This window comes from Anoplopoma fimbria, chromosome 11 (genome assembly GCF_027596085.1).
Source record: "Anoplopoma fimbria isolate UVic2021 breed Golden Eagle Sablefish chromosome 11, Afim_UVic_2022, whole genome shotgun sequence".
NCBI lineage: Eukaryota > Metazoa > Chordata > Actinopteri > Perciformes > Anoplopomatidae > Anoplopoma > Anoplopoma fimbria.
In genome coordinates, this window is record NC_072459.1 from 9,960,278 (window position 1) to 9,972,411 (window position 12,134).

Consider the following 12,134-nt stretch of genomic DNA (forward strand, 5'->3'; position numbering starts at 1 on the left):
ACTATTCTACAATATGCAATATTCCATTGTAGGAAGAATACCAGTTGATGATTTGGTGAAGAGTGTCCACATGTTTTCTAAAAGAAGGAACTCCTTCATCGCATCAGAGTCACCTCTGACCAAACAGATAAAACAGAAAATTAAATACAGTACATCTTTAACATTATTCCTAAAATACTATTTATTACTCCTACTGGTATGCTCATTTGGGAAAATGTTTGTGGAATACTGTCAGACATTAAGGATGAAATAACATAAAAGGAAAGTGATATGTTTCCCTTTAAAAAGAAGCATTACATGAACTTGCTATAACTATGAACAGGCAAAACCTTTCTCTCAGCAGATATCATGACTTGGCAAACACCGGTGAAACTAATAACATTTATGACAGCTGTAATCATGTTGGCAGTGCCAGGCCCTGGTATTGTGCATGTTGGCTTGCTGACATGGCTCAGAGGGGAACCGAAAGGGAGCAGACTCATTAATCTTATTACAGTAGTTGCACCTGTGCTTTTCCTGCTATGACAACTCAAATGACTGCTGAAAACATAGTTTGCATTAGCATGACAGGTTCAAAATGTTTAGCTTAAACTTTGTTGACATATTTAATAAACCTTACTTATGTCTAGATTTATTTCTACTTTGAGAAGTTTTTAATTCTGCAGAAATAGTTTGACATTTTGGGAAATACTATTATTTACCTTTTACTGAGAGTTAGGTGATACCACTTCCACCACGTCATGTATTTGCAGTAACTATGGAGCTCAGTTTGTGTTAATTAAACAAACTTTTTATAGAGAGCCAGGATAGCTGTTTCTTCCTGCTTCCACTCTTTATGCTAAGCTAGGCTAATCAGCTCCTGTACCTATCTCCATAGTTACTGCACATGTGTAGTGAGATCAGAGTGGTAGCTTCTGATCCAACTCTCAGTGAGAAAGCAAGTCTGTTTATTCCCCATAATGTTAGATTATTTCTTCATTATCTGTTCACTAAACATTTCCTTAACCTTATCTGGGTTTTTTCTTTCATCTGGCCCTCATGCTGACACAATGGTTATTGTGTAAAAGGAAACAAATGTTGTCATGAGGTTAAACTGTGTGCGCTGGAACAGGTAAATATGCAACCTTGCTGTATGTAAGTGAATCTTAAAGGCACAGTGTGTATATATATCATGTGAACAATGCACTGATATCGTGTTGGCAATATAACAGACAAATAATAACCAATAAAATAACCTAACGGGTGAGTAATGCCTGCGTTTAGAATCCCATAAATATATAAAAACACAGGTAAGAGTGTCGCAATTAATGATTTACTGTTCTCAGCCAGATAAAAATGCATCTGGCTGAGATCCACAATGTGATGTAAGCACATACTAAATGGCTTCATGGTTTGAAAGAGAACAAGTTCTAACACTCCACTCTTCACAGAGCATCAGGAGTCACTGATGACTTCTCCCATGATCAATCATTCTGACTAAAACAAGAAAAAACAGCTATGTTCTAACATGACTACTCAACACATGGGAAGATGATGATGAAATAATTCAAAGAATCACAAACCCAGTGACAACACAGCTCAGTGAGATCCGTTGATTGAAATCATTGAGCAACAGGACAGGATCCACTTGACGATACCAGATCTCAGGGACCAATCATTTGGTAAATGGCAAAAATAAAACACAAGAGCTGAGACAATCAATGTGCACACTGGTCTATCTATCTGCCTTGTTTTCTTCATCCCACTTCCTCTTAGCTTGGCTTAACTCAGTCTGTCATCACCCTTCTTCATTTGACACATCTTAATCACGTACTTGGGATTGAAATGCTTTGAAAAATTGACAGCATCATTATTTAGTCCATCACGGCCCAGAAGAAAGACCTCACAAGGCTCACGCTCTCTCCCCGATGCTGTTTGAAGTCCAGATGGCGTGTACCTTCCCTTTCGAAAAATAAATAATTAGTCAGGGAAAATAATACCTAGTTTTGAGGAGGAGCCGGTGGGAAAGAAAAATATGAATGATGGGTTTTTGCATAGAACAAACAATTCTGTTGTTTGCACAAAAGAACAAGGCTTGAAATCAATTTATAATGCTTGTCCTAGTTCGTTATTCAACAACTGGAACGCATCACAGACACAAAATGGAGTATAATGAGAACAATAGCAAAATATGTTCAATAGTTGTTTCATATAACACAATGAAGCTTTACATCCTCCAAAATGGCTTAAGTTTATAGAGAATATGAAATAAGTCCTACAATAGTTTCAAGGAAAGCTTCCTCTGTTAAATATACTGATAACACCCCATGTGTAGTTGGTCAGGCCACTGCATCAGGATTAGGGTGTGTTAGAGAGTGTAGCAGTGATGGATTCCCAAAACAGCCTACAAAACTCCCTGGTCCCCTGGGGGGCATTGATCAGCTGACAGAACAGCACAGAACACGTTTAACCAACAAGAAGACATTTCATCATCCTGGACAGACGGCCAAGTGAAAGCTTCCTTTCATACTCTGGTATTTAAAAAAAAAAAAAAAAACGATTTTACAAATACTTTATTCTTTCAGACGAACATGCAGGTCCACGAGGCTGGGAATAGAGAGTTAATCCCCCCCGAGTCGGTGGGATGCCAACCACACAACAGGTCTGGAATAGAGCGGCTTAATTCTGATGCTTTCATTCATAAACGTGTAATATTTAAAGCACCAAACAGCAAAAGAGAAGATGAATGTTGACAAATAGAAGCCCCGTGTACACGACAGATGGGTCGTATAGCCTCTAATAATGTGTAGCGGCTCCACTGTGGGTGAAGCCAGAGTATTTTGGATAGCACACTCTGGTGATTTTGTTTTTAACTTTTCCTTCCAGCCGCTGCTACGACTCATTGGCTCTCCTACTCAAACATGAATGCTATTTATTAGTGTCCCGCCACATCAAAAGGGGATGAGTTGGAATTACTCATCCTATGAGTGTGTGACTAACATTTGCTGTTCACTTAGCCAACTTCCGAGCTGCAACTGTCCTTTGCACTGATTCCAGGAAAACTGAGAGAAAGTGTGAGACGGATAGAGGCAGAAATAATGAGGCCTGGGTTCAATCGCCACAGCAGGCATCAGGGTTGGGTGTTGCTGACATGTCACTTGATGATAAAATATTGTCCATCTGACCAATGTGGTGGGAGTTTTTTTGGAAAAGTCCTGAGAATTCAAGAAGCACAAGAGAAATGAAAGACGGAAAGAAGCCGTTTGCTTTACAGGAAGTGCTCTATGTTTTTCTGTAAATGCTCTTTTTTCAAAATGACATTCATATTTTCACAACTTTCCCAACCCTGTGTTATGTGTTTAGAAAAAGGCTGCCATCGAGGGGCCACATTGCTGTCAGTGTGACAGGACAGAGGGGTAAACAACTCTGGTAAAGCTAAAGCGTTTAATAATAAGTGGCTCTGCTCAGTGTAAAAAAAACAAACTCATCTTTAATACATATCTGCTGCCGGAGTGTCAGCTTCTTGTCCTTTTAACAGCACATCCATAGAACAGTGCTCACACAGGAAGTGACACCAGCTCACATCCCCGCCACTTTAAGAAAACCTCCCAATCCCGTCCAAGGCCCGAGTGAAAATCTGGATTTTTCTGCCGCTTTAACATCTGACATTAGGCGGCCGTCTGATCTCTGCTCAAAATGCTGCACGAGCAAACAGGAACTGAGAATATGAGATGAGCACTGGGGAAGTTTGTTTTCTGTCACCTCCTGAGATCCTACGATTTGTCAAACTACACGTCATTTTGACACGAGTAGGACAGCATGTTACCAGCTGAAATGTCCTGTTGTGACGGCGTAACCAGAAACCCAAATAACACACTAGCTGGTGTCATCGGGGCTGTGAAAGGCATTTTCCAAAAATATTAGACATGGGGACATTTAAGTGGGAATGAAAAGGAAAATAAACACGACTTTTTCCTTGTGTTATACAGCTTTAAGCTTTTTTTTAAAAAGACGTTTTAGACTGCTGTGACACAAGCCAGCCTGTATAGTCATATACTGGTACGTCAGTATAAAATGACTTCTAGCACGGAGTAACAGAGCTGACGAACAAATGGCAGAATATTTGACATTTGAGCTGGCAACAGGGGGTCGTTTTAGTGGGAGTATCCCTTCTAGTGTCATTGTTAAAACCTATAATGGAAACATGGACACAAAAACAAACATTTAAGACAAAAAGATTACAATTTGCAATTTGTCGAGACTCTTAAGTAGTCAAATACTGCCGCATTTTACGAGAAGGAAAGGGCTTTCACTTTCGATATGGTGTTTGTAAACATCTTTTCAAGGTAAAAACTCAATTGTTGTTATTAGTTGTAAACGGAATTGATCTCTTAAACGCCTCATTGTCGTAAATTATAATTTTTTTGTGATGACGAAATAAGAAAAAAAAAACTGTAAACGTAAGGTCGGATTTTTTCCCAAGTCATTTTTTGTGACTATGACTGTATTCCTTTCTCCACTAAATGGCAAATAAAAAAAAATGTCTGCATGCTGACAATGTCCATTTCATCAGGGAGAGACAAATACACCCCCCATGTTGGGGGCTGGTTTGTCAAATGGCTTCCCACAGAGCTCCCAGCTAGCCCAGGCTTGAGAGAGGCGAAAGGCTGAGCGAGGGGTATGAGGAGGTGTCAGGGACGTCCATTAATATAGACCCAAATGTGATACATTCACTGTGGCTGTCAAAGCTGGAATAAGAGAATAACCAGTGTTTTCCGGAGGGAGATGGCTACCTGCGGTGAGAGCAGAATGCCATGCAGAGATACACTTCGGTGGGAGTACAGGGCGCTTGTCGCTGGTCCACAATCGTACAGCGGAAAATAAAAGAAAAATTCGACCCAGGGTTTTTTAATAAAAGCTTGGCGCTCAACAGAACAGATTTCTTCTCCTTCATCTGGCTACCTGTGGTTTCAGGATTTCAAGTCCCTACACTTCTATCACGAAACCCTGTGGCGATAAACGAATTGTTTAAAAAAAAAAAAAAAAAAAAGCATTAGAACAACAATGGAAGTTGGGAAAGTGTGATTTTTTTCCGTTTAATCCATTTTCTAAAACTTTTTCGTACGCGCAATGTTTTCTTTACCCGAATAAAAAAAGATTTCTATTCAAATAGCAAATCTAAAATCTTCCGTACGGGATTCAAAGAAATTTATAAAATGATTCAAACCCAATATCTGTCTTGCTACAAGTATAAAAAAAAAAAAAAAAAAAAAAAAAAAAGTGTCTTAACCCGCTGTGCTTTTGAAACCCCAGGAAAACGTCAATGGGCAAAATACAAAATGGTTGTCCACGGGAGAGCGGTGGGTCAGCATGTATGTGTGTGTGTGTGCGCAAACGTGGATCAGTGGAGACCCCCTACCTGGGCATCGCGCTTCCTCCACTCCTGGGTGTGCTGTTGGTGCTGGTGCAGGGCTGCCCTGGCCTGCCTCTCCAGGCTGCTCACCTCCCACTGGCGCTCCTGGACCAGGCTGTCCTTTTCCGCGCAGTGCTGCTGCTGTAGCCGCGTCCTCTCCTGCTCCTGCTGCATGCGCTGCTCAGCCATCTGATTGGACAAGCAGGCAAAGAGAGACTTCATCAGCCAACACACACTCAGAGGCAATCCTGTCGTCATGACAACTTGTCCATCCACCGATCCCTTCATCCTTTCTTCGTCCTATTCCCTTAAAACCCACTTGCCTTCATCTAGAACACCCGACCAATTTGGGCGAAATTGGTAGTTTGGCGGTGGGAAAAAAGCAAGAAAAGTTTGTCCGATTTCCTCACAGTGTCAGACATGAAGTGATGTGTTTACATCTGGCTTGCTCCCCCCCCGCCCTCCCACCTCTGCTGCCAATTGTCGGGACCGGCCCTCAATGTCCCCGCTCCTCTCTCCCTTCAAACGTGTCCCCCCTCGCCCTTTTCTGCCATCGGCATATAAAAGAGCAGCTAGTTTGGGCTACGCATGCAAGCTGGTAGGGGTAAGCCATCTGGCTGCAGCGACTACCCGATGCCCCATGCTATGCGCCTGACAGCATGCGAAAATCGGCTTAGGCGATGCCTATGATGATCATTATAAACCCACATTTAGAAGAAAAAAAACCCAGAGAGGGAGGCAAGGATCGACGAAACTTTGTGGAGAACCGGGAAGATGCTTAAGGAGTCTTGATACCGCTTTTACATGTTATTATAAACTCAGGATTCATTTAACCAGTTTAATATCCGTTCATTCCATTAATAATCAACATCTGTCTCCATGTTTTCACAATTAATGGGATTATGCTCGAGAAACAATCACCAGGCTGCCATCATTGGTGTTAATGCTGCTAATGCGGATACATGAAGTATATAGCAAGGAGCGGTATGCACCGATCAACAAGAAGGCTGGCGGTATGCTAATACCGCCAGCCTTCTAGCATACAACCAGCTACACACAATACAGTAGAGGAAAAATATAACACTTTTAATGGGACACAAAGCCCCATTTCTTAAAGGCTTAATCGTCCTGGCAGCTGAAGCAAGTCTGTATTTCCATCCCGACAGCGAGTGGAGTCACCTGCTGAGAGGTGAGCCTTGGCAGCAGAGCTCCCAGCATCAAGCCCCCGAGCCTTTCCCAGGCTCTGTTCCCTTCCCACTCCCCCATGGCGGGGGGGACCAGTGACCCCCGCACCATCCCGCCGTGCAGCCCCTGCCGGAGACGTGAAAGGACAGCAGGGGCCTGGGGCCCATTGGCTTCCCTGCTTTGAAGCTAATCCCCTGCACATTGTGCTTGACGGCACCCTACCTGGCCTGCCAGCGAAGAGGAGATCCACGGCCTCTGTGCCCGGTGCTGGCTGTATCCACGGCCCTATCCTCGGACGCTGGGCGCTATTCAGAGCAGGTGATGAATGGTTGGCTATCTACAGGAAGCCGGATCCCGCCCCAAGCAAGGAGGGGAAGGCCACAATAGACACTTCATTTTGGCAGCCAAGAATTCTACCCCTCAGGTTCTGACAGAGCTTTGCCCTCTGAAAAGAGCAATGGGACGAATTATAACTGGATATAAATGTGTTTTATCTCTGCGGCTCAGATAACGGCATTGCAGACACACAAACGCCCTCATAATACCTCACACATTCACATTTTTTTCCAGTTCATAGTAGAACACCACAGAGATCCATTAGACAAACACCATGCAGGATGTGGGCAACATCTTCCACATGCTGCCACTGGCGATGCTGATGTTTTTCTACGGGGAATTCCACAGACAGACAAATTTGCACCGCCTTCATTTTCCATAATAGATAGATACAAATGAGATCCACAGCCAGAATACGTTGTCCCACAGGGAGAGTCAGATTCATACAGCAGAACACAAGTTACAGCTGACAGACTGATAAGCAGGCGATCGCTTCGAGAACTCCCCAGCAGGACAGCAGGACACGCTGTAGGACATCGTGGCTTACTGTTCGCTCCAGTTTACAGTCTCGGGTCATTGGGGGGGTTTTTTTGGAGGAAAGAGGGGATCTGAGGTGAAACGAGGACGATGAAGAAATGGGCAAGATAGATCCATTGTGAGAAAAAAAACAGCTAAAGGAAGAAAGAAAAAAGACGGAGAAGAAATGACAAGAGAGCAGACCCAGCAAGGAGCCTGGTTGTGACATCACGGAGCGCCAGCGTGCAGCGGAGGATGCTGGGTGCTGCGGTTCTTAAAGGGACCGGCATGACGTTTATGAGGGAAGACTGAGTCGCTTACAGCACAGCTTGGTGCCACGGATACAGAGCGGGCCGGGTGTTACTGCACAGCACGACTCCTGTCAGCCCGGCCTGACATGGCTGTGTGTGTGTGTGTGTGTGTGTGTGTGTGTGTGTGTGTGTGTGTGTGCGTGTGTGTGCCCATTGCTTGCATTGAGACAGGACAGTGAGGTAATTCTTTCAGCCCCCTGGGTAGGGAAAATCTGAAATGTTTGGGAGGGAAGAGGAAAGAGGAGGGTGTAGAGGGGAGTTGAACAGAAAGCCCTGTCTGGTCTCAGCAGGGGAGGATGGGGCGGGTGAGGGAAAGACGGGAGAGATGGAGGAAAGACAAGCCTCTTACTGCTCACTGTAAGGTTTGAACTGAAGACGGCCAGTGAGCGGCGCTGGATGAAAGTATTTCTCTCTTTGCACAGCCCGTTCACACACTTGTCTATAAACTAAAGACTCCTTTGTTATCGACTCTACCAATCTGACATCTGATGAAGACTGTCGAGGTTTCCTTTAACTCTCAAGGTCACGACTCCAAACCGGCCCATTTGACCTCGCTACGTCACTCCAGCGTCATGAGGCAGAGACACTATGACGTCCAGCTGTCGGCTGGAAAACAACTCCTTCATACATAGTTCCCCTTTTTTTTTTTTTTTTTTTTTTTTTTTTTTAAACGTCTCATTGAAGTTGCCCTTGAGGGAATGTTCTTTTGTGAGCGTCTGAATGGACAAACTTGACCCGTGCAATCTTGTGACACCAATCTCTCCGGAGTGGAGACACAATGCACAGACGCATGGGTGAGCGGCTGCACACAAAGTAGGCCGTGGTCATGCTCGTGTGTGTGTGTGTGTGTGTGTGTGTGTGTGTGTGTGTGTGTGTGTGTGTGTGTGTGCATAAACACAGTAACAGATTGCGTACATAACATAAAACGATTGTGCTGTTGGTAACTCATGAATAATCACATGTCTTTGCGTTTGTACAGACATTCTTTCTCCCTTTCTTTCTCTCTTCCCTTCTAACTGTGTAGCTAATGTCACCAACACCCACATCAATGTCATCACAAAGGAAAGCCTTTCGTCTTTATACGTTTTTATCTTCAAGACAAAAGCCTTCCCGATGAGCTGCTAACCCTGTGTAGCCGGCTTCAACTGTCAACCGCACCCCCTCACTCTGTAGCAGCGGATGATAATCGTCACTTCAGTATTTCCTGCAACGCTTTGATTGTCTCCCTGTTTTTCACATGAGATGGTATTCATGATACCTCAGAGCAATACACTGGAGTTGGCACTCAAGACAACGATAAATTCTCAGTTACCGGATCATTAAAGAGGCATTAAAATGTCTTTTGGATATACGTGCGATCTGTTTAAAGGTTTAAGCAGCATTGTTGGATTTCTATGAATGTATAAGCTCGAAGAAAGAACTTAAAAGATGCATTTCCCACTTTCCCCGGTTAGAATTGTTTTTGGTGGAATGAATCTCTTTTTTGAAAGTGTGTTTTTTTAACCCATATACTTCATTATAATTACAAACCCAAGTGTTCAGTCATGGAGCAAATCGATAACGGGGAACCATTTCTCCACTCCTTGGATATAACACTGGCCTTCTATCCTTCTACGGCGAATCTACAGCAAATTACACGCGGTGTAAACTTCATCTGGCCTGGAAATGAGTGTTAGCATGCTTATTAACGGACAGGGTGAGCGCTGGGAATGAATCATGCTGTGGATACAGATGGGAAATAGGAAATAGACACGTGTTATTGCTGTTGTCTCTTAAATCTTCTTCATTTGGAAATAATTAAAGAACTTAAATTATCTATTATTTTATTTCAATCTAGGGATAAATGAATGTCTTGTCAAATGGTACAATTATTAGTTGCTCTGCAGGGCTGAATGAATATACCTGAACAACACTAACAGGTTTGACTATACCTGATGTTGTACTCCTGATTAAACTACACCTGATTGTGAAGACATTTAAGCCATCTTTTGTATCTTATAAACATTGTAATATGAATTAATGTATTTACTAGTGAACAAAATATTTACTTTGAGCATTACTCACTGTAGTTGAACACAGGCTACACAAAGAAAATAAACAAAAAGGCAACTGAGGATAACACTTTCTAAACACTGCCTTAAGCAGGAAGATTAGATTTTAGGTAAGAGTACATTTATGGCTAAATATCAATGACATTGTTAAAATGTACACATAGAGATAAAAATCTCACTTCCCGCCCGCTGAGGTTAAAGTGAAATGTAAGTAATAGAAATATAAACTTGGCTACATGTCGCCTACAATGACACTGGCTGCCTCCGATAATATCCATTTCCGTGGTTTAATTGAATCCGGTGCTGTATGAGAAACGTCCTCCTATCAGCAGGCTGGATTTCAATGAGAAGTGAAAATGGTTTCTAGACTCCTAATCGAAGAAGAGGGACAGAGATGCGAAGATAAGGGTGCCGAGTGTCTGCCATGCAGATTGCATTAGTTTTCAATTGGCAACGTTTAAGATATTTATTGAGCTGCAATCCAAGCTTAATCTAAAGCGTGTCCCTTATCATGAGAAATTAATCAGGTGGAACAGATGTGGAGGAATAAGATGATGAATGTCAGGCCCTTTGGTTGGCTCCAGCCGCCCAAGTGTTCCATGATAATAGAGAAAGATAAAGTGATGATGATGATGACGATGAGAGAAGCAAGAGAATAATTCTTTCCTCTGGCTTCATCACCATAAGAGAAGCAAGAAAAACTTTACACAGTGCAGATTTAGGTAGACAAACACACTGTAGACAGATGGATCCAAAACTTAGAGACTCGTACAGACCTGCTGCTCGTATTTCTGTCTGAGGGCATCGAGTTGCTGGGAGAACTCTTTGGCCTGGTTCTCCCTGAGGGACTTGGAGCGGATCAGGTCCTCCTCTACCTTCTCCATCTGGAGCCATGGGAAGAATAAAAACAAAAAGATTGAAAATGACTCAACTTTTATATACAGAAATGATAAAACGTTTGTGTAAATGCATTGAAATATAGTTTGAAATGGGCAATGATTCGAAAACCAGAAACAATTGGAAAGGAATATAAAGAGACTAGAACATGAGCATAAAACAACCGGGGACAATGAGTGTGTAGAGCTGCTGATGAATTACTTAGATGTAACGCTGAAGGAGCTCTTAGAAAAACTAGTCAAAGATATTATGAGATCTGGTATCTACTGTTTACTTGCCTTTAAATTGAAGAGAGCAGAGTCAAATAGCATAATATCTAGAATAAGACACAGAACATCTAGGGCTGAAGTTCCCCATGAAGAACAAGTGGCAGGGTCATTTCAAACACATCAACAGAAAGGTTAAATTCAGATGGTCAAAAGAAGGCTTCAGATAGTTTTGGGGGACACACTTTCACTAATATGTATTCTCCATTATACTATATATATATTTGGTGGAACATTTATTTAGAAAAGATGGTCTTCTGTTATATTGTACTTACCGAAAGTGAAAGTAAACACGTAAATGGATAACTTGGGGTGAATGTGAAAGTAAGTATAACCTGTTTTATCATTTTGTATTGTCACTTTTTTTTGTTATACCAATATAATTTATGTACGTTAAGCTGTATTAGACTCATTGTCAAGGTTTATATAATAGTAAAAAAATAAAAACACAAATACATTTACATTGCTGCAAACCCCACATAATCTGCTTTCTCAAAATCTCATATTTCAGTAGATTGGACCCACATTTTTTGTTCAGAATTGTGCTCAATATTTTTTCATTAGTTACAGTTGATGCACTCATTATCACGGCACAAGTCCAACAAGTCCAACACGTGCAGAACCTGCAAAACACTGTCACGCCTCTGCAGCAGAGCGAGAGTGATGCCGCTGTAATTTTTTTTTACATGTAATCTTATCGTAATGATATTGTTATAACAGCACATCAATGTATTGAGCTATTTATCAAAGTATAATATTATAATTAACATTAAATATGTAATGCAGTAGTTCACATAAATCTTCACATATTCAGAAATGCAAGAAAATAACTGCAACTCAAAGGCCTCTGTAAAAGGCCTCTGTAAAAGGCCTCTGTAAAAGACATGCTGTTAGAAAGTCACGAGTATTTCTGAAAAAACAATATTTACGCTATTTATGCAGCCTACCACTTTCATATTTTCTGTTCAGGTGACGATAATCAAAACAATTGGAAATGTAATTCACTGAAACGCCCTCTGTATCTGGGCTATGCCGTGTGTAACGCTCAGGAAATGCTAAATGCGTTTTGATTAATCCATTTAAAATGCTGAAGCCTCTTTTGAACTACGCACGCAACAGAGATTTGATTCCTGCGTGGTGCTTCTTTTTTCTTTCTTCAATCCAAAATAGGGCACATCTT

General features: G+C 42.0%; 1 protein-coding gene across 3 annotated transcripts in view; it reads right to left on the reverse strand.

The window, feature by feature from the left end:
* The window catches only part of cep112 (centrosomal protein 112), a 95,679-nt gene that overhangs the window by 41,206 nt on the left and 42,339 nt on the right, over nt 1-12,134 (reverse strand). For all 3 annotated transcript variants that reach the window (XM_054607407.1, XM_054607406.1, XM_054607405.1), the window contains 2 exons: nt 10,568-10,675; nt 5,399-5,581 (listed from right to left, as the gene is read on the reverse strand). In XM_054607407.1, the coding sequence (XP_054463382.1) occupies nt 5,399-5,581; nt 10,568-10,675 (291 nt within the window). The remainder of the gene's footprint in view (nt 1-5,398; nt 5,582-10,567; nt 10,676-12,134) is intronic.